Below are 20,295 nucleotides of genomic sequence, written 5' to 3'. Positions count from 1 at the left end.
CGAAAAATGGATTCCATACATTAAAACCAAACTGCCACTTTGTAAAACACACTGTTTGCTCATGAGATCGGGTTTGAATCTCTGCGTTTTAGTTTATAGAGTATGTGTGCAGAGGTAGAGCTGATCTGAGTCAGTTCAGCAACCACTGACTCACACTGGGTGTAAAACACACATTCTCTCTCTCACACACACTCCCTTTAAAACGCAGCCATGCGTATCGCTCTGTCTCTGATATAGTCACCATTCCTGCACTTTCTCATCTGCTTTCACCCCACAAGTGCTCTCTCTCTCAAGCGTTTCAATCCCATCCACTCTCTCTGTCTGCCTCTGTCAGTTCAACTCTCACTTGACCTGTCAAAACATTCCCTTCCTCTGCAGTCTGCCTCAGTGTCATCATTTGTTCTTGCTCTTAAAGTAACATTAAGAACAAATCCAAAACTTCACCAAAAAAAAAAAAAAAAAAAAAAATTACTCACTTACTCACCTTCATGTCATTCCTAATCTGTAAGACCTTCTTTCTTCTGTGGAACACAAAAGAAGATATTTAGCAGAATGTTCATGCTGCACTTTTCCATAATGGAAAACATATCTCTTCAGATGTCGTGTTGCAGTGAAGATTGATCCCTTAAAATCCAATCAGTGTTCAGTGTCAAGGCTGTTTTTGAGAGTGTTGATTTAGATGGGCCCCATCTGATATGTGAGAGTCAGATTGGAGGCCTGCTCTAGTAATGCAATTACAGCGTTAGATTTGATCATGGCCGGCCATCAAAGCACAGAATGTGTTGTGTGATGCTGTCTGGCTGAAGATGAAGGCTGTTGCTCCAGTGCTTCCATGGATCCATATCTATGTAATTACCGCACACGTCATACTCGTCTGGTAAAGCAATGCCTTTGTTAAGGATGACAGATGTGTGCATGATAGCCACAGATACAGAGCACACACTGAGTCATGTCAAAAACTCACGAAAGAAAGACAGTTTTGTGCCAAGGAATAAAACTTCTACTAAAAGGTAATTGCTAATTGCTATAAACTTGCAAATTCTGAGAAGTAAAGTCTGAATTCTGAGATGGGAATTTGTAATTGCAAGAAAAAACTCAGAATGGCAAGATGTATGAGATTGTATTTTGCAAGATTTAGTTCTCAAAATTCTGTCCAAACTGTGAGATGCAAACTCCGAATTGCAAAGAAAATGTCCACACTTGTTATAAAAACAGTGGAATATAAATACACAGTGTGAATATATATTCACAAGATATGTATATATATTTTCAGAATTGTGAGTTTGTGAGTTTGTTTGTGTCTTAGATTTTATTCTCAGAATTCTATTATTACTATATTGTTATTAGTGGTGTCATGAGATCCTTTTAGCACATACTGACCTTGGAGTCTTTCCCCCAATATTAGTATGGTATTAGTATTAATATTTTAATATTAAAGGGTTAGTTCACCCAAAAATGGAAATTTGTTTGTGTTTTCTCACCCTTGAGTCACCCTAGGTGTATATGACTTTCTTCTTTCAGACGAATCCAATCTGAGTTATATTAAAAATCGTCTTGGCTATTCCAAGCTCTATCATTGCAGTCAGCAGGTGTTGCAGCTGAACACAAGTCATCAAATGAAGCTCTCGCTTTCATAATAAAACATGTGTCACACCGTGAATAAACGCCTTCTGTAGTGATACAATATCCATATTTAATAATGTATTTAGTAATTTAGTAATAAACACTTTTCTCTCACTTCCGTTATCCGTCATAAAAGGAAGGTTTCCAACATGTCTTGTCCAATCAAAGTGAAAATGATCTTTGTTTTACAAAGTATAAAGCACAGGTCGGATCAAGTCTGTTTTTCGTTTCTACAAAGTCAAGAATAAAAGTGGCCATGGACAGCATATGTTTTGAATATTTCCTCTAAAACCAGACAAAATGTGTGCAGCTGTATAATGAGAAGCAATTAGGACAGTGCCACACTGCATGTTTGATCACTCTTACGCCTGCCATCAGCTGAATGTGACAATCCTGTTGTTGAATGTAAATGAATCTGGAAAGGCAGCTTTGCTGTCTGCATAAATTTAGCTCATTAGTTCAAGCTAAAAGATCTGAAACAGTTTGCAAGAAAGTTTTTGACTAAATTTGTGGGGATGAAAGCTGAAAAAAGACTTAGTTTTGCTTAGTGCAGGTTCTCCCGACAATTTGTGCCATTATTATGTAGTTTTGGTACATTTTTAATTGTAGGTCACAATCTATTAAATATCTGTGCTTCAGATGTCAGGGTCTGTCACACAGTTTCATACTACATAACTAATATTTTCACTTGAAAACCAGCCCTTACATTTTCCCTGTTCATGGGTTTTATTGGCCTCTCGTTGACCTGCTCTTTGCGAATATTATTAATATCCTCATGTAGCTACTGTCAGGCAAACACAGTCTGTTCCTGCAGAGAAATATTAAAAACTGCAGGCAGTCACAACACAGAGAGCCATTACAGTTTATGATTTGCAAAGAGTGGATGAAATGAATCTACTAAAAGAGAAACTGGCACTGTTACAGAAACCATTAAGGTTGGTGTGCTACAAATCTGTTTATGAAATGTATTTCCGGTCAAAACTGAAGCACATATTCATCATGGCCAGTTGCTGGTGATGCTCATACTGTTCTGCTGCTGTTGGTTTTGTTTGTTTCCATGTTTTGATGCCTTCTTAATGTTTTGTTTTGATTTGTTTTGGGTTTGCCTTCTTTTGTTTACAGTTTTATTGGTTTGTTTTTGTGTTCTATTTTATTTATCATTATTATTACTATATATTTTGCTTTGTTGAAGATTTGTTGTTTTTAATGTGTTTTGGATTTGCCTTATTTATTTATTTTTAGAGTTTCAGTGGTTTATTTTTGTGTTCTATTTTATTTATTAAAAAAAAAAACACATTTTTTATTTAAATTATGTTTTGTTTTTATTTGTTTTAGGTTTTGTAGTTTTTATTTAATTATTATTTTGTTTTAACTTTCCAGAATATGCTAGCTTCTGCATAGCAATGCACCACTCACATTTAGTGTTTTTTTTTTTTTCAAACAAAGTAAAAATAGCTTAGTAACGTAGCTTTGTAAAGAAGATTTATGTAAGGCTAGTGATAAATGGATGTGCTGTCACAGCAAAAACACATTAGAGGAGTTCTAGAAGTCCAGGCTGCAAGGAGACCTATGAAAGATTTTCTGCACTTCTACATAAACATCAGGACTCACTATATCATTTCTTATGAAGAAATCTTAAAAGGTTTTTACTGGCTGCTGCAATCTAAGCAAATGACCACTGTAAATCTCCCTAATAGTCATTTATAAAGTATGAACTGTAAAGAATAGAAAGCCAATCTAATTGCATGGGCTTCAGTGTGATACAATCAGAGTCAACAGAAAACAAGGACAAAAGAAAACGTTTCATACTATCTGAAGATCATTTTAAGGGAGCACATTAGATAGATAGATAGATAGATAGATAGATAGATAGATAGATAGATAGATAGATAGATAGGTAGACACACACACACACACACACACACACACTAAATACAACTTAGTAGCCATCTTTTTATTGTCTGCAATCTCCTGATACAACTATTGAAGTCTCTGCCAGTGGTAGTCGTAATAAACTTTCAATTTGTGTTTCTGTTTGCATCCGCTGTAATAGAGCATTACAACACGACTCTGGCTATTGACCAAGAGGTAATGAATAAATGATGAATGAATAGGAAAAATGATTGATGGTGTGTACATTTCTGCACATAATGCATTTCCAAACCAAAAAGAAAAGGATTTTGCTGAGAAATAAATTTACAAAATAAAATGTATGAAAATAATTTAAGAACAGGACGAAAATAAAATGTTATGAACAAACAAACAAAGTTAGTAGTAGTAGTTTGGAGTCATTAAGGGTTCATTTTGTTATTTTCCTTTTGAAAGAAATAATACTTTTATTCAGCAAGGATGCATTAAAATAATCAAAAGTGATAGTAAAGATATTTTATAATGTTAGATTTTTTTTAAATGCTGTTCTTTTCATTCTTGTCATTCCTTAACAAAGGTACCTTGATTTCCAAAAAAAAAAAAAAAAAACAAACAAACAAAAAAAAAAAACAGTTTATCAACATTGATGACATTAAAAAAAGATTTCTTAGGCATCAAATCAGCATATTAAAATGATTTCTGAAGGATCATGTGAAACTGACGACTGGAGAAATTATACTAACATTTCAGCTTTGAATCAAAGGAATAAATTACATTTTAAAATATTATATAATACAATATAAAACAGTTACTTAATAAAATTTCACTATTTTACTGTCTTACTGAGAGTATAATATATTATACTGTTTAGGAATTCATTGAGTTCATTACTGGAAACACACTTTTTGCTTGTGGTTTTTACAAACAGTACAGAAAAATGTAACTACCGACTCATTCTAAACTAAAAGACTGAAGCACTGTGGGAAAAATGGAGGTGGCATCCCACATCTTTGAAAAGCAGAAATCACGTCTCTTCAAGAGGACTGTAGAATGAACAGATGGCCTGCAAGAGAAACTGCAACAGCTTTCCATTAGTTTGTGTGTGTGTGTGTGTGTGTGTGTACTTCTCATCTGAAGGCAGGAACACCGGCTGAGTAGTGTTTGACACAGGTCTGAATTGACTCTATCGCCTGCTGCTGTGGAAAAGTCCATGTTTTCTGTATTTTTGCTTGACTACGGCCATTCGCCAGATGGGTTGCAAACCATCCCACCCGTGGAGAAGAACACACCTGTCAGAACATCCTTCTCACCTCTCTGGCTGTGAATACAGAAATCTTCAGCCCCCTGTGCCCCTTACCGTAGTTGCTCTGATCTCATTGACATCAGTGCAATAGTCTTGTAAATGCATGTTTTTCCTCTGGCGGTGCCTGTGAAAGCTTGTACAAACACTCGCTCACCTCTGATTCTAAAGGAGAAGCCAAAGGGAGCTATGATTCAAAATTCGAAAGTTGCCTCGAGTGTAGTGTTGCTTAGCAACCGCCTCCTACCTTCACAGTCATGTAGCCGGTAGTTAGTAGTTAAACTGCAGTCTTGGACACTTGTGAAGTCTGTCGGGACCCTCTTCCAAACACGCCTCAGCACCTTCCTTTGCATTTACTGCTGTTCGCCTCCACAACATTGAAATCCTATAGCAAAATCAGTATCTCACACATGGCTGTGTTCACAGAGCCTTGCACAGAGATTGCAAGAGACCTCAGGGGGTTCCATGTTCAGGGTGCCAAATATTGCATAAAGATCATGCACGATTGCACAAGTTTAAAGCAACAGACCTGAAGTCAAGTGAAATTTATTGTCCTTCCAGCAACATATACATAAATGGTGGAACAAAATGTTGAGCCGCTGTACAACCAACAACAGCATGCACAAATATAAAATTGCTCAAACAGCATACATTAATACACAGATATTACATAAAGAGTGTGCAATATTACATATTCTTTTACAAAAGCATGCAAATACAAATATTTCACAAAGAGCAAGCATTATAGGACTACTAGACAGTACACATTTGCATAATTTTACACATACTATAGTAAATAGAGCATGCATTTTACGACAAATGTTACAGAGAATGCATTATTCATGAGCAAATATTAAAAAGCATGCAGTATTATATAAAGAGCAACCTTTATATGACTATTTGACAGAGTGCACATTTTCATTGTTGCACACATTAAATAGAGCATGCATTTTTCTACAAATATTACACAAAGTGCATGCTTTATTAAAAACCATGCAGTATACAATGATTGCACAAAAAATTAATGCATTATGTTTTGTGCAATATTTGATTATAGCATGCTTTTCAAAACAATTAAGACTCTAACAAAAACACAGTTTAAAAGAACAGTAAACCCTGCAAAACAAAAATAAATGGGAGCGTACTGGATAGTATAATGCAATATATTAAGTATAATGCAATATATTAAATAATACATTTACAATAGTGAAAGTGATGTGACATACAGCCAAGTATGGTGACCCATACTCAGTATTCATGCTCTGCATTTGACCCATCCAAAGTGCACACACACACACCATGAACACACACCTGGAGCAGTGGGCAGCCATTTATACTGCAGCACCCGGGGGTTCGGTGCCTTGCTCAAAGGTAACTCAGTCATGGTATTGCCGGCCCAAGACTCGAACCCACAACCTTAGGGTTATGAGTCAAACTCTCTAACCATTAGGCCATGACTTCCCCCAAATACATAGCAGAGGATGGTTTCAATCCATCAACCTGGGTTTTGGGCACAGCATGTTTCCGCTGCGCCACTCTGCTGTTACCATATATTTATGTTACCATATATATATGGAAAACTAGTGCTTATATTTTTCAGTGTACTGTAATATATGCATGGACCACATATGGCTATATATAAAAGCAAATAATGATATATAGCAATAAAGAACACATATTCATAAACGTTTATCTCACTTTATGGTTTGCATAAATGTTTTATATAGGAAAACATGTGTAAATGTAAATGCATCAGTATGGATTTATATAACAAAATATATTTTCATCATAGAACATTTTTTTATCCATAATTTAATCATAATCACACATACATGTCCCATATATAACACACACACACACACACACACATATATATATATACATTATATGTACATTTATTCATTTAGCAGACGCTTTTATCCAAAGCGACTTACAGATGAAGACAGTGAAAGCAATCAAAAACAACAAAAAGAGCAATGATATAGAAGTGCTATAACAAGTCTCAGTTAGGTTAACACAGTACACGTAGCATGGGATTTTAAATAATATAATATAAAGAAAACAGATAGAATAAAAAAAGTAAAGTGAAAGTGAAAGTGACGTGACATTCAGCCAAGTATGGTGACCCATACTCAGAATTTGTGCTCTGCATTTAACCCATCCGAAATGCACACACACAGAGCAGTGTACACACACACACACTGTGAGCACACACCCGGAGCAGTGGGCAGCCATTTATGCTGCGGCGCCCGGGGAGCAGTTGGGGGTTCGATGCCTTGCTCAAGGGCACCTAAGTCGTGGTATTGAAGGTGGAGAGAGAACTGTACATGCACTCCCCCCACCCACAATTAGTGCCGGCCCAGGACTCGAACTCACAACCTTTCAATTGGGAGTCCGACTCTCTAACCATTAGGCCACGACTTCCCCGTAAAAGTATAGAGCAAGCTAGTGTTAGAGGTCTTTACACATACACACACACATACAATTTCATAATTAATGAAAAGAAAAGAGAATATAAAAATATTAAAAGGTAGTTAGAAAGCCGATTCTTGAAGATGGCTAAGGACTCAGCTGCTCGGATTGAGTTGGGGAGGTCATTCCACCAGAAGGGAACATTTAATTTAAAAGTCCATAAAAGTGACTTTGTGCTTCTTTGGGATGGTACAATCAAGCGACGTTCACTTGCAGAACACAAGCTTCTAGAGGGCACATAAGTCTGAAGTAACACATTTAAGTAAATGGGTGCAGAGCCAGTGGTAGATTTGTAGCCAAACATCAATGCCTTGAATTTTATACGAGGAGCTATTGGAAGCCAGTGCAAATGGATAAACAGAGGTGTGACTTGTATTCTACACACAAACACAAACACACACACACACACACACACACACATATATATATATATATATATACACACACAAAGTACCATTTTATCACATGTACATTTATATACAGGTGCTCCTCAATGAATTAGAATGTCGTGGAAAAGTTTTTTTATTTCAGTAATTCATCTCAAATTGTGAAACTCATGTATTAAATTCAGTGCGCACAGACTGAAGTAGTTTAAGTCTTTGGTTCTTTAATTTGTGATGATTTTGGCTCACATTTAACAAAAACCCACCAATTCACCTCATACTCAAGTCATTTCAGATTCTCTCTGGGGTTCAGGTCTGGTGAGTTTGCTGGCCAGTCCAATTTATGGTCCCTTTGGCATTGTGGGCAGGTGCCAAATCCTGCTGGAAAATGAAATGAGCATCTTCAAAAAGCTGGTCAGTAGAAGGAAGCATGTACTCCAAATTTTCTTGGTAGATGGATGCAGTGACTTTGTTTTTCAAAACAAAACAATGGACCAACACCAGCAGATGACATTGCACCCCAAATCATCAGACTGTGGAAACTTAACACTGAGCTTCTCCAGCCTTCCTCTAGACTCTAGGACCTTGGTTTCCAAATGAAACACAAAACTTGCTCTCATCTGAGAAGAGGACTTTGGACCAATGGGCAACAGTCCAGTTCTTCTTCTCCTTAGCCCAGCTAAGACGCCTCTGACGTTGTCTGTGGTTCAGAAAATTCCTTGACACGTCTGTGTGTTGTGGCTCTTGATGCCTTGACCAGCCTCAGTCCATTCATTGTGAAGTTCATTTAAATTCTTGAATCGATTTTGCTTGACAATCCTCCTAAGGCTGCAGTTCTCTCGGTTGGTTGTACATCTTTTTCTGCTGCACCTCGTCCCTCGGTCACTCAGGCTCTGTCAGGCTCCTCCTTCCCTCTAGCTCAACTTTGGTCCTCTGTCGCTCCAGCTCCACTGCGGCCTTCCAGATCCCTGCCTCCGCCTCAGTCACCTGAGCCATCTGCTCCCCATCACCCTGGCTCTTTGGCTCTCTGTCTCCACCTCAGGCTCCTCCTACACCTACTCCACCGCCATTGGTTGGCCCCCTGGAGAAGGTCATCCCTTCCTCCACCATGGTTCCTCCCTCCATCGGCTCCTCAGTGGGTCACGTTAATGGCCTGGATCCCGCCTGTATGTGCCTGCTCCAAGTCCCTCCTGTATCCTCCCTGGCTCCTCCTTTTGTTTGGTCCACCCTGGTTCCTCTCTCCATCCGGTCTGCCCTGGTTCCTTCTGTCTCCTCCTTCCATCTGGTTCCTCCCTCCATCTGGTCTACATTGATTCCTCCCTCCATCGTCTCCACCCTGGAGTCTGTTTGCCATCCTCCTCCACGGTGTCTGTCCTCTACCCAAGCCTTCTCCAGAGTTCCCACCTGTCCCTTCCTTTGTTGTTACTGTGGCACGAGGATGTGCAATCCGGGAAGGGGAGAGAACTGTCACGCCCCTATACTGTCTGTGTGTGCGTTTTCCTCCCCTTGTCCTCTCTGTGACCTAGTTTACCCTCATGTTTGATTGTCATTTGATCCAGGTGTGTCTTGTTATTTCCCCATGCATTTTAAGTCCCAGTCTGTGCTGTCTGTCTTGGTTGGGTCTCTAATGTCTTCAGCCATTCCTAGTGTGGATTAACCCTTTTTCTGGATCGCATTAAAGCATGTCACTTTGATCCGCATCTCCTTGTCATCCCTCCGACACAATTTGTGACAATTATTCTTTGTACTTTATCAATATACATAAACCATTATATATATATATATATATATATATATATATATATATATATATATATCAGAGATGCTCACAAGTCTCTGAGCTAGAGTCCAAGTCAAGTCTCAAGTCTCTGAGCTAGAGTCCAAGTCAAGTCTCAAGTCTCTGAGCTAGAGTCCAAGTCAAGTCTCAAGTCTCTGAGCTAGAGTCCAAGTCAAGTCTCAAGTCTCTGAGCTAGAGTCCAAGTCAAGTCTCAAGTCTCTTTATTATATTAAGTCTCTGGTTATAATAAATGTTGCATCACGTACAGCGACCCATCCAAGCTGCTTAGAACACTGCATAGCTATATATAAGGAATTCAAAGCATGTAATATGTTATTATGACAACTCTATTTATTAGCATACAATATCAACTTTGATTTTGGTATATAATCAGTGTAAACAGGCTATTGCAACATGACAAAAACACCAAGAATGCTTTACTTTTAAGTTAATATCTGTATTTTGCATTTATGGATTCAGTAATGGCCTTGTGTCTGTCCTGGCTGTATAGCTGCACACCTCTTGTCTGGCTTAAGAATGAACAAAGCTACGCTGACTTATGTTATTCATACAATACCTACTCACAAATATACATCAAAAACAAAGCCGGCTGCTATGAATTTCTGTGCAAAACAGCTTTTACTACAAACACTTCAACACAAGAACATTGTTATCACACAAGAACATTTTGATAGAGAACCAAAAATATTTAAAGTAGATAAAATTAGAATAAATAAAATGGAAATGTCTACATACTATTACTACTGTAAACTTTGCAAATAGGACATCAGCCCCTTCAAGTCAATGAACAATAAGAAAGTGGGCTGCAATGAATATCTGTGCAAAACGTCATGGCTCCGCTCCTACCCAATGACAGAGGCACGCAGGTTTTTTTCCACTGGAGTACTCACGTGAAGGATGCGTGCACAACTAATAACTAATATCATCACGCTATAAAGGGTTGGCCTGTGCTGGGTGCGCCCCTCCCCCTATAACTGTTCTGTCTCGCGGAGGAGCTCATTTGTGTGCATCTGTGTGAAACACGCGCTCTGAAACACGCATAGGAAAAAAGAGCGACAGAAAGAACGGCTCCCCTCCAGCCGTGACTCGGCTCCCATCGTTCATGTTTATGAGCCGTTCAAAAGAATCGGTTCGTTCGCGAACGTCACAACTCTAACAGCGAGCTCATCTGACGTTTACTAAAAATTAACATTGTTCACGAGTCCCGGAGCTCGAGTCCGAGTCGAGTCTGAAGTCTTTCGAGGACGAGTCTCAAGTCGAGTCTGAAGTCACTGTTTGTGCGACTTAAGTCGCACTCGAGTCCGAGTCTCAAACTCGAGTCCCCATCTCTGATATATATATATATATATATATATATATATATATATATATATATATATATATATATATATAAGCAATAATAAGCAAAGATTTATCACCATCATAATTATTTACATTTATTTTAATGCATTTTACTAATGGTGGTCTTTTAAGCAGAAATATTATTTATTTAAAACATAAACAAAGTATTTTCAATATAACTTATATGTACTACATTTAAAGTATATCAACTAAAGTATATATGCGGTAGATTATTTTTTTCCTTTTAGATTTTTGGCAAAACTTCATGGTTCCACTGGGAGACATCACTGCTGTAATAGGAGACTCACATTTCCCCATCAACCTCATGCTTAAGCCTGCATCATATTTGAATGCTAATCTATGTATGTTGACCTTGACAGCTAACACATTCTGACATCAAACATGCCCAGAGGTCTATAGTGCTGAACCGGACCCTTAAATTACACAGTCAAATGTCAAGTGCATGCAGCTTTTCTGTTTCTTAATCTCCCTACTGAGGGAGAACAGAGAGATGTGCTTCATCTTCAGAAGCTTATAAAGCTCTTCCACATAATAAAACTCACCATTGTTAACATCAGCCTATTTGATATACAGTATCTGAGAGAATTCAGGTCACAGAAGGAATAAACGGATGAACTGCTGGGAATGAAAGTTCTGTACGCACATATGGAGGTGATTTCAACGCACGTACGGGTATCATGTCAATGGAGTGAGTGAAGGAGTAAATTACACAGTTGAAAAAGAGTACACGATCAGCTGAGAGCTCAATGGTTCATTCCCCTGGGAAAAATGTTCAAAGGCAAACAGATCATGCCTCATTACACACAGAATGTACACTTGTCGACTCTTGTTTTAATGAGAAAAGGAAAAAGAGTCCAGTAATCCAGTTTGCTGATCTGGCACACGTGTACGGCTCGAGCATGAGCTCAGCGCAGTTACTGGGCAGAACAGATGATTGTGAAAAAGTACTGCACCTTATCAGTCATATTTCAGTTTGGCTAGAAGTGAGTTTTCTTATGTGCACAAACAGTTTCTCTTTGTGTATGGAATCAAGCATTGGGGTCCAATTAATAATAAATAATTAATTCAAATAATATAGTGATTCAATATGTTTCCTCTATAAACTGTGGTCATGTCTGCAGGTAGTATTTAAAGTCAGCATGAAAGGGAAGTTCTTGTCTTTTCTTTCCTATTGTAATGTATATCAGAGTGAAGCAGCTTTTCGAATGAGAGAAAAAAAAAAGTAGGGTGGGATTTATTTTGGTCCATGTGGAATTGATTGGATTGTTATATCTTTGAGGTTTACAATTGCTCATTTGAGAGACACATGTTGTCACAGGTCATTGGGATAGAGAAAACATGTCACTGCAAGAGGGTGAGGATAAAAAACAAAACAAAACAAAATATAATGATGTGCATGGATGATGTATAACAAACAAGGCAATATTGAAATAAAAATGTATGATTTTCAGTTTTAATTTCATGATGTCTTTAAGAGTATTCATAATTAATTTGATAAATGTATTAAAAATATAATTTTATATTTTATTTATTTATATCAATGCTATGAAAATTTAATAAATTCACTAAATGAACTGAATAAAAAAATTGATATTTAAAAATTCTGTTTTGACACATGCATTTTATTTATGTGACTGCGAACATAAAATACTTAATATTTAAGTACTGTTAAAAATACCAGCACTTAAAATGTATAATAAATAAAGACATGTGAGTTTAAATTTAAATTCTTTAAATTTTCTTTTTTCAATTTATCTAAAATAAAAACAAAAAAGAAAACATTTTTAAATTATAAACTGATGATGAAATGTTTATATATAAAATATAAATTTATTGTTAAAAGCTACAATAAAACATCTCAGGTTACGAATGTAACCATGGTTCCCTGAAAAGGGAGCGAGACACTGCGTCCTCTAGGGGTCACTATGGGGAACACTTTGTCGTGACCCGTGTCTAAAGCATACATTGAAAAAGCACCAACTTGTTGGCCGGCGACTGCCTCTGACGTCACTACCGGCACGACTAAAACAGGCACCGGGAGAACACGTCATTCATTTCTTCGTCTAAAGATTGCATCTGAAGCATGGCAGGGAGCTAGAGGACGCAGTGTCTCGTTCCCTACTCAGAGAACCATGGTTACATTCATAACCTGAGACGTTCTCTTTCGAGGGAACTTCGAACTCCGTCCTCTTGGGGTCACTATTGGGAACAGTAAATGCTGAAAAAAATGCTGGAGCGCTCTGGGGAAAAAACAGAGAACTCGGTCTCATATGAGAGGAGAACTCCAAATTCAGAGAAGCCTGCTCATAGGCAACCCTTCTTGGAAAAGGGGAGCGCTGCTAAACTACCACGAGAATTGCCCAAATAGCCTCTCATGTTGGGGGATGCAATGCTAGAAGTGTATTAACAAATACACACTGGCCGAATGGAGCCCAAGGAACCAAGGTCTAATCATCTCAAGAAATGGAACGAGGTGGAGTGCGTAACCCTTACCATACAGGATTTCAGAAAGTGCACAGAGTGTTCATGTGCACACTGGCCACCATGTGGTTTTCAGAAGGTACACAGAGATTAGCATGGGTACAGTACCTAAAAGGTTCCTAAGCATCGCACAGGCGCTGAACCGCATGGGAGAGGCAAGCTCAAATTTCACCTGAGGCAGCATATACAAGAAGACTTTGGAGGTAACAGCACAACTAAGCGGCCAGGAGACCCCTCAGGGTGACCTGGCCGGACATCCATGGAATCACTTGCAGTGCTGTGCCTGGCCTGATGATCAAGGAGGCTCCTGCAGAAACCTGTGATCTCAGCTGCCTAATACCGGAACATGAATCCGGATGGCTGGTGCTGACAAGTGTTTAGTAAACACTGTAACTGAGCACTGCAAAGAAAGCTCACAGAGTTTATTAGTAGACACATAGCCACCAGCAATTTAATACAGTATACACAGAAAGGGTTACATACTCACCCACCCTCCTGTGCTGGAGCCCTGCTCAAGGGGCGATTCCTTTTAGTCCGGACCATCAGTAAGGTGGTTGCTGTGAACATAGAACCAGCCAAAAACATTATAGTTCCAGCATTGGCAACTGTTATGTGAGAGGGTTCCACCTAACCTTGATCAGGTGGAGAGCTGGTGGTTACAGGGGAATTAGGAAGGGGAGGATAAAAGCAGAAGTTAAAAATCCCTAAAGGGAACGAGTAGATACCTAGGTATCGATCTGATTTGCACGAGAATCCTGCCTCGTCTGGCTCACATCCCTAAGCCCCTTTCACACTGCGATTCTGGCAAATACACGGGTAAAGGATTCGGCAATTGTTCCCAGGTCACTAGATTTTGCACTTTCACACTGCCAGTGATTACCCGGGATATGTGTGTGCTTTCACACACAACCCGTAAAGGTCCCGTATCGACAAGTGACATCAGGGCGTGATGTGTAATGTACAAGTCGAAAAGACAGGTTAGACACGTCATACTTTCACTGAAGCAAACTAACGATCTCGGCATCAGCGCGGAAGGTGAGGAACTAACTGATTTCTGCTTCATTACAGTTTACACATATTTTTTTGTCGCGAACGTTGATCTTCCTTCAAAACAGCTGGTAAGAGAGTCACGCGCTAACTTGCGTCATCACTACAACACGGCATTAGATCTGGCTTTTGTTCACACAGCACTTGTCCCGGGATTGAACCCGGCAATGTTACTAGGTCCACGACCCGGGTTCAATGCCGGAATCAATCCCGGGATGTGTTTGCTTTCACACAGAAGGCGACCCGGCAATGTTCCGGCAATTTGCCGTGTCCGACGTGCAGTGTGAAAGGGGCTTTGGGTTCTGCTTACCTCCTTGTGACCCACGATTCCTCTTACCCCTGCCCGCAGGGGGGGAGGAGCACGAGTCGCGACACTAGCCTTCTGTGCCAGTCTTTGATCCTCAGATCGAGATGGGCCAGGACCCCTATGTTGTTTGGGCTCAGACCTGGACCTTCGTGCATTCAACTCCCTGAACTTCTTGATCACCATTTTAATGGAAATACGAAAAAGTTCAGAAGGCGAAACCTAAGCATGGAGAAGAAAGCCTTTTTTTTCTTCCCGATGTCTGCTAGGTTCATCCACAGATGTCTCTCCACTACCACCATGGCCCCCATAGTCCTGCCCATGGCAGAGGTGGCCTGCTTGGTAGCCTGGAGAGAGATCTTTGTTACGGCGCAGCTTGGCTACCTGATCAGTAAATAGGGCCTCGCCTCTATCCAGGTCTCTTAGCAGATCAGTCTGATATGCCTGAAACACCACCATCGTGTGATAATAAAGCCACAGCCTGACCTGCTGCTGCGTATGCCTTGCAATTTAAGCGAGATGTATTTCTTGAAGGGGCTCAGATGGCAAGAAAGGAGATTAAGAGAGGATGTCTCCCCCACAGAAAGAAAGCTATTTCTACAGGGGGCATCATCTCATAGCCGTTTTCGTGCATCGCCTCGATATAGGTATAACTCTTACGCCGAAAACCGATGGATGCGAGAAGAAAACAGCCTCTTTCATTTCTTTTCGATCTCTGTATGGAGATCAGGCAGAAATGGAAGGCTCACCTGAGCTGGAGGGCTATGGTCAGGAAGATAATGCTCATCAAGGCGGTCTCACAGTGTCACCTTGTTAGCAGACTTTCATGGCAAGTCTAACCTTGCCGTGGCGTGATCCATAACCTCCAACAGCTCTACATATGCAGGGCAGGAGAATTGAGAAGGCTCTGCCTTAGCTTCTTCACCATCCTAAAATATCCCCTGGTTTTCCTGGGTAAAAACCAAGCAGAGCACTAACCTCAGTATCAGAAAGTGTTAAAGATATAGAATCATATTCCCGAGGCTCTCTCACTTCCGCCGCCATTACGAGTGTGAAAGGGAAAGTCCCTCTCTAAACCATTCAGACAGATCCACCTGTATTCTCACAAGCTCATTCTCCTCTGTGTCTCAGCAGCATTTAAATTATTAAAGTTTACTTTAATATTAATTTAAAATGTCTATTCAAATATATTATTTGAAAAACATTTGAGATTAAGTTTTATTTATTTTATGCGGAACTATGCTCCTTTCACAATTTGTTTATGCTGTCATGCCATGATAACAACTATGATGGCAGGATGAAAATCAGACTGAAATATTAAAAATTATCTTATACTTCTTGTAGCTATACTGTATATGAATAATAGATTTAGCCACAGTATATATGGGGATGGATGGCTGGGGGGTTGTAGTTGATCAAAAGTGTCTGTCAATATCCATCATGAGGCTAAACGTCTAGGAACCAGTTAGTCTGTGTTTTCCAGCCCTTTGATCTCTAGAAACACAGTGAGGTTGATCACGTGCCTGCGCTCCCCACAAGACAGAGAGCAGAATACAGCCAACAAAATTAGCAAAAAGTTATTTTGCTTTGTAAATCTAAAAAACCTGACTGGATCACACTAGTGATTTGTATAAAGCAACACTTGAAGGGGAATGTTTCGTCTGGAAAACAAGTTATAATGAGCCATTCAACTAAAAACACGATTTCTTGTTCTTATTTGCTACATATTCCAAATGAATTGGTACCCAATGCTAGCATGACTGATCTACATTGTATGATATCATGTTACCTAAAAACCTTTGCTTTGCTAAACCTTAGGTTTAATATATATCCCAGATCCTTCTGAGATCAGCATTATTATAATGCTATCAATGCAAGTGCAGCAGACTTTAATGTGGGCTGCACCTGAAGGCGACTCAGAATCATAGCTACTGAGGTCACTACTGACGTTATGGTGATTGAGAGGCATTGCTTTTGTATGCAGTGCAGCATTCCTGCAGACGTGGATTTTTCTGCAGCTGCAGGGATTAGTTTGAGTGAATCGTGAATTTATGTGCTTCTCACAAATGACACTTGCTTACTATAATCTTAAATGACTTTAAGGGCTTGTTAGGAACGTATTTTTCAATTCAACATACAATCTAAATTTAGTTCATTTCTTAAAAGTATAGTTCGACCAAAAATAAAAATCTGCTGAAAGTGTATTGACCCTTATGCAATGCAAGAAGTAAATGAGTCTCGTCTTTCGAAAAGACAGCATTACATCACTTTTTCACCAGTACTTTGTAGTGAGTGGGTGCCGAATGAGAGTGCAAACAGTTGGTTAAAACATCACGTTATTCCAAAAGTAATTCACACCATGTCTTCTGAAGTGAAAAGCTTTGTGTTTTAAGAAACAAATCCGTCACTGTGAATCGCTGTTTTCTGAGTCCTCTAGCCATAATATTACTTTTATCTGGTAATAATAATAAAAAAGTCTAATCTGAATCAGGAGACAAACATGCATAGATCAAGAACCATTTAAAACTGAAAACAGTCTTAAACAGTTCTAAATAAATCTGTGGATTTTGATGTGGAACAAATTGATATTATTTTATTTGTTTTACTGGTGGAAGCTTTGTAATGAGTTATGGACTGGTATATTGGCCAAAAGCAGCAGTTTAAAGTCTTCATGATTGGTTTGTTTCTTAACAAAAACAGCTTTTCACTTCACAAAATATAAACTGATGGACTAAAATGGTCTGGATAACTTGTTGATTATTGTGAGGTTTTTACTGGCTATTTAAACTCTCATTCCGACGGCACCCATTCACTGCAGAGGGTCCACTGGTGAGCAAGTGATGTAATTGTAAATTTCTCCAAATCTGTTCTGATGAAGAAACAAACTCACCTACATTTCTCACCTACTTCATTACTCACCTAAATTCTTCAGCAATTTTTTTATATTTTTGGATGACCTGTTCCTTTAATACTCAAATTTCAGGTCTTACTGTACAAAATTTATCAGTGCATGTTATTGGCATCTGCCAAATATATTAATCCAATACAAGTACAAAGAGCCATTTTCTCTTTGTTTTTAATAAAGTTATCTGCTTTATGTACAGGACTGTCTTGAATAACAACAGATTTGTGTTTAGCTGTGCTAATCTAATCTTCTGCTTATTGAGCTCTCAGATGATTTACTCTGGGATGGCACTACAGTTGGCGTCCAATCATTTGGAGAGGCAATCAAGAGGAGCTGCGGCTCCCTGCCTCTCAAACCAATTACATGTATTCGTTATGATATCTAATTAGCTTCATATTGACTGCCAGAGTGTATCATTCATATTTGATGAAAAATAATAGCTTATCCATCCAATACTGGCAGCTGTCATTGTTCAAACTGTGATGCTATTGTTAACTGGCACATGTAGTGGAGTTTTTGTGGTCCTTTGACAAATAAATAAAACTACTGAATTTGTGCACGAGTGATCTGCAGGTAATGGGTGATTTAAAGAGTGTGACGGGCCATAAGAAAGGTTTCTCATAATTATTTACTCATGTTTTAATTTTACAACGCTTGAGACTCTTTTTTATCTTTCTTTTTTTAAAGTTTGGCTGGTTAGCATGAGATTGTTCAACCCTACTGGTGGAAGCAGAAACGACACCTTTCTGCTGCCAAAAATAGTTTCTTGATTAAAGACTCAAGTGCAACAGGCTATTCCATTATAGTTAAATATAGCTTCAGAAGCCCTTCTCCTTCCCTAGCTCCACCTGTATAGGTCTGTCATATATGGAGGTTATGTCATACATGCTCACAGCACTCAGCATAACTATTCTGCCAGACTAAACACATTAACATTGCGATGTACATAACCATGCTAAACTCTTAGATTTGTCATGACAGAAATATATAAAAATCCTAAATAAGACAAAAAAAGTTCTTTTTTTACTTTTATATAAAAAAAAAGAATAAATAAATAAATAAATAAATACTATAATATTATCTAAATTGTATAAAAAATCGATTCTGACTTAAAATATACTGGTCTTTTTTTTTTTTTTTTTTTTTTTAAATGGCCATTGATATTTATCAGTGGCATGTTGCATATCACATTGGGGAAGTCATGGCCTAATGGTTAGAGATTTTGACTCAACCCTAAAGTTGTGGGTTCGAGTCTTGGGCTGGTAATACCACGACTGAGGTGCCCTTGAGCAAAGCATCGAGCCCCCAACTGCTCCCGGGCGCCGCAGTATAAATGGCTGCCCACTGCTCCGGGTGTGTGTTCACAGTGTGTGTGTGTGTTCACTGCTGTGTGTGTGCACTTTGGATGGGTTAAATGCAGAGCACGAATTCTGAGTATGGGTCATAATACTTGTCTGTATGTCATGTCACTTATTACTTCCTGACCTGTGTGAATGTAAAAATGTGTATGGAATAGTTCCCCTCAAAAACAATCTGTCTTCATTTACTCACCCTCATAACATTGCAAACCTGTATAACTTCTGTGTATAGTCTTCTGTGGAATACAAAGTTTGTGTTGGTCTCACTCTGTGATCTTCTGTGTTCTTCTTCCTCTTCCTATTCATGATTTCCATGCTCTATTAATGCAGTCTCTCTCTCTCTCTCTCTCTCTCTCTCTCTCTCTCGGTCTCTCTCTTTCTCTCTCCGAGTGGTTCCCCTCCCGAGATGCTGAGTGGTACATTCCTATCTACTACTCACTGGTGCTCTGCCTCTCGCTCCATCAGACAGCCAAGTGCTTGCTGCATGCTGCACTGCTCCACAGCATCACTGGCCGTGTGTGTGTGTGTGTGTCTCTAAACCTCCAGTGCTGCTCGTCTATACGTTCAGGATGTGTGGCGGGTGGCCTGTGCTGTAAACGAAAATCGACACTCCCACTGCAAGTCTCCTGGTCAGACTCAGCAGCGGCTCTGGGATGTCTTCCCCAGCATCCACCAGCGGCAGCAAGAGGGATTCCTGTAAGTAGTGTCTCTCTTTCATGAAGTATCTTCTGACCCGCAGTGCTTCAGTGACTCTGCATGGGTTGTTTAAAGATGTGCATGCTGGAACAGAGCAGCTGTTGATCAGGATTTCAGATAACAGTTGTTTACTAGAATTGGCTTGTTTTGTTTCCAATTGGAGGGTGGTTGTAGTGGGTGGAGTGATATGATGTCTCATTATATTGGATGTTTTTTAATCACTTAATGGCGTTTTAATAAGATGGAAGAGAGAAAGGAGGCATAGGTCTTTCTTGCACTTAGCGATGTGTCTTTTAGCACTAAATCAGAGGTTCTTTGCAATTGCTTTTGCATCCAGATCCAGATTTTACACTGGATTTAAGGTGGCTAGCCAAAAATGAATGTAGTTTATCATGCAAAAGTAAACAAATGTGTCCTTAAATCAAATGCTGAGACGTATTCACATTATCATGAACTGAAATATACAAAATTATTTTGCATCTTAAATTTTGATGATCTCACACTCTCAAGCAGCCAATAATTCATCGGCCAAGACACTGTGGTCAACAAAAACGGTGTTTATCTTTATTTAATTAAGGAAACACAGTTTGGCTAGCTTCTACCAAATACAGATGAATTTGCATCAAAATACAATGGAATTTGATTGGACGCACAACCTTTGGCATCACCAAATGTGTTGCCAACTCCTTTGACGTCA

At 39.1% G+C, this 20,295-nt stretch overlaps 1 protein-coding gene across 2 annotated transcripts in view; it reads left to right on the top strand.

The window, feature by feature from the left end:
• Window positions 1–19,370: 19,370 nt before the first annotated feature.
• Window positions 19,371–20,295, top strand: part of LOC127979136 (dysbindin-like) — a 42,995-nt gene continuing 42,070 nt past the window's right edge. For both annotated transcript variants that reach the window (XM_052584337.1, XM_052584336.1), the window contains exon 1: window positions 19,371–19,598. In XM_052584337.1, coding sequence (XP_052440297.1) covers window positions 19,556–19,598 — 43 coding nt within the window. In that variant the 5' untranslated portion in view covers window positions 19,371–19,555. The remainder of the gene's footprint in view (window positions 19,599–20,295) is intronic.

Source organism: Carassius gibelio, chromosome B19 (genome assembly GCF_023724105.1).
Source record: "Carassius gibelio isolate Cgi1373 ecotype wild population from Czech Republic chromosome B19, carGib1.2-hapl.c, whole genome shotgun sequence".
Classification (NCBI taxonomy): domain Eukaryota; kingdom Metazoa; phylum Chordata; class Actinopteri; order Cypriniformes; family Cyprinidae; genus Carassius; species Carassius gibelio.
The sequence above is the reverse complement of the archived record's forward strand: the minus strand, read 5'-3'. Positions and strand labels throughout refer to the sequence as shown.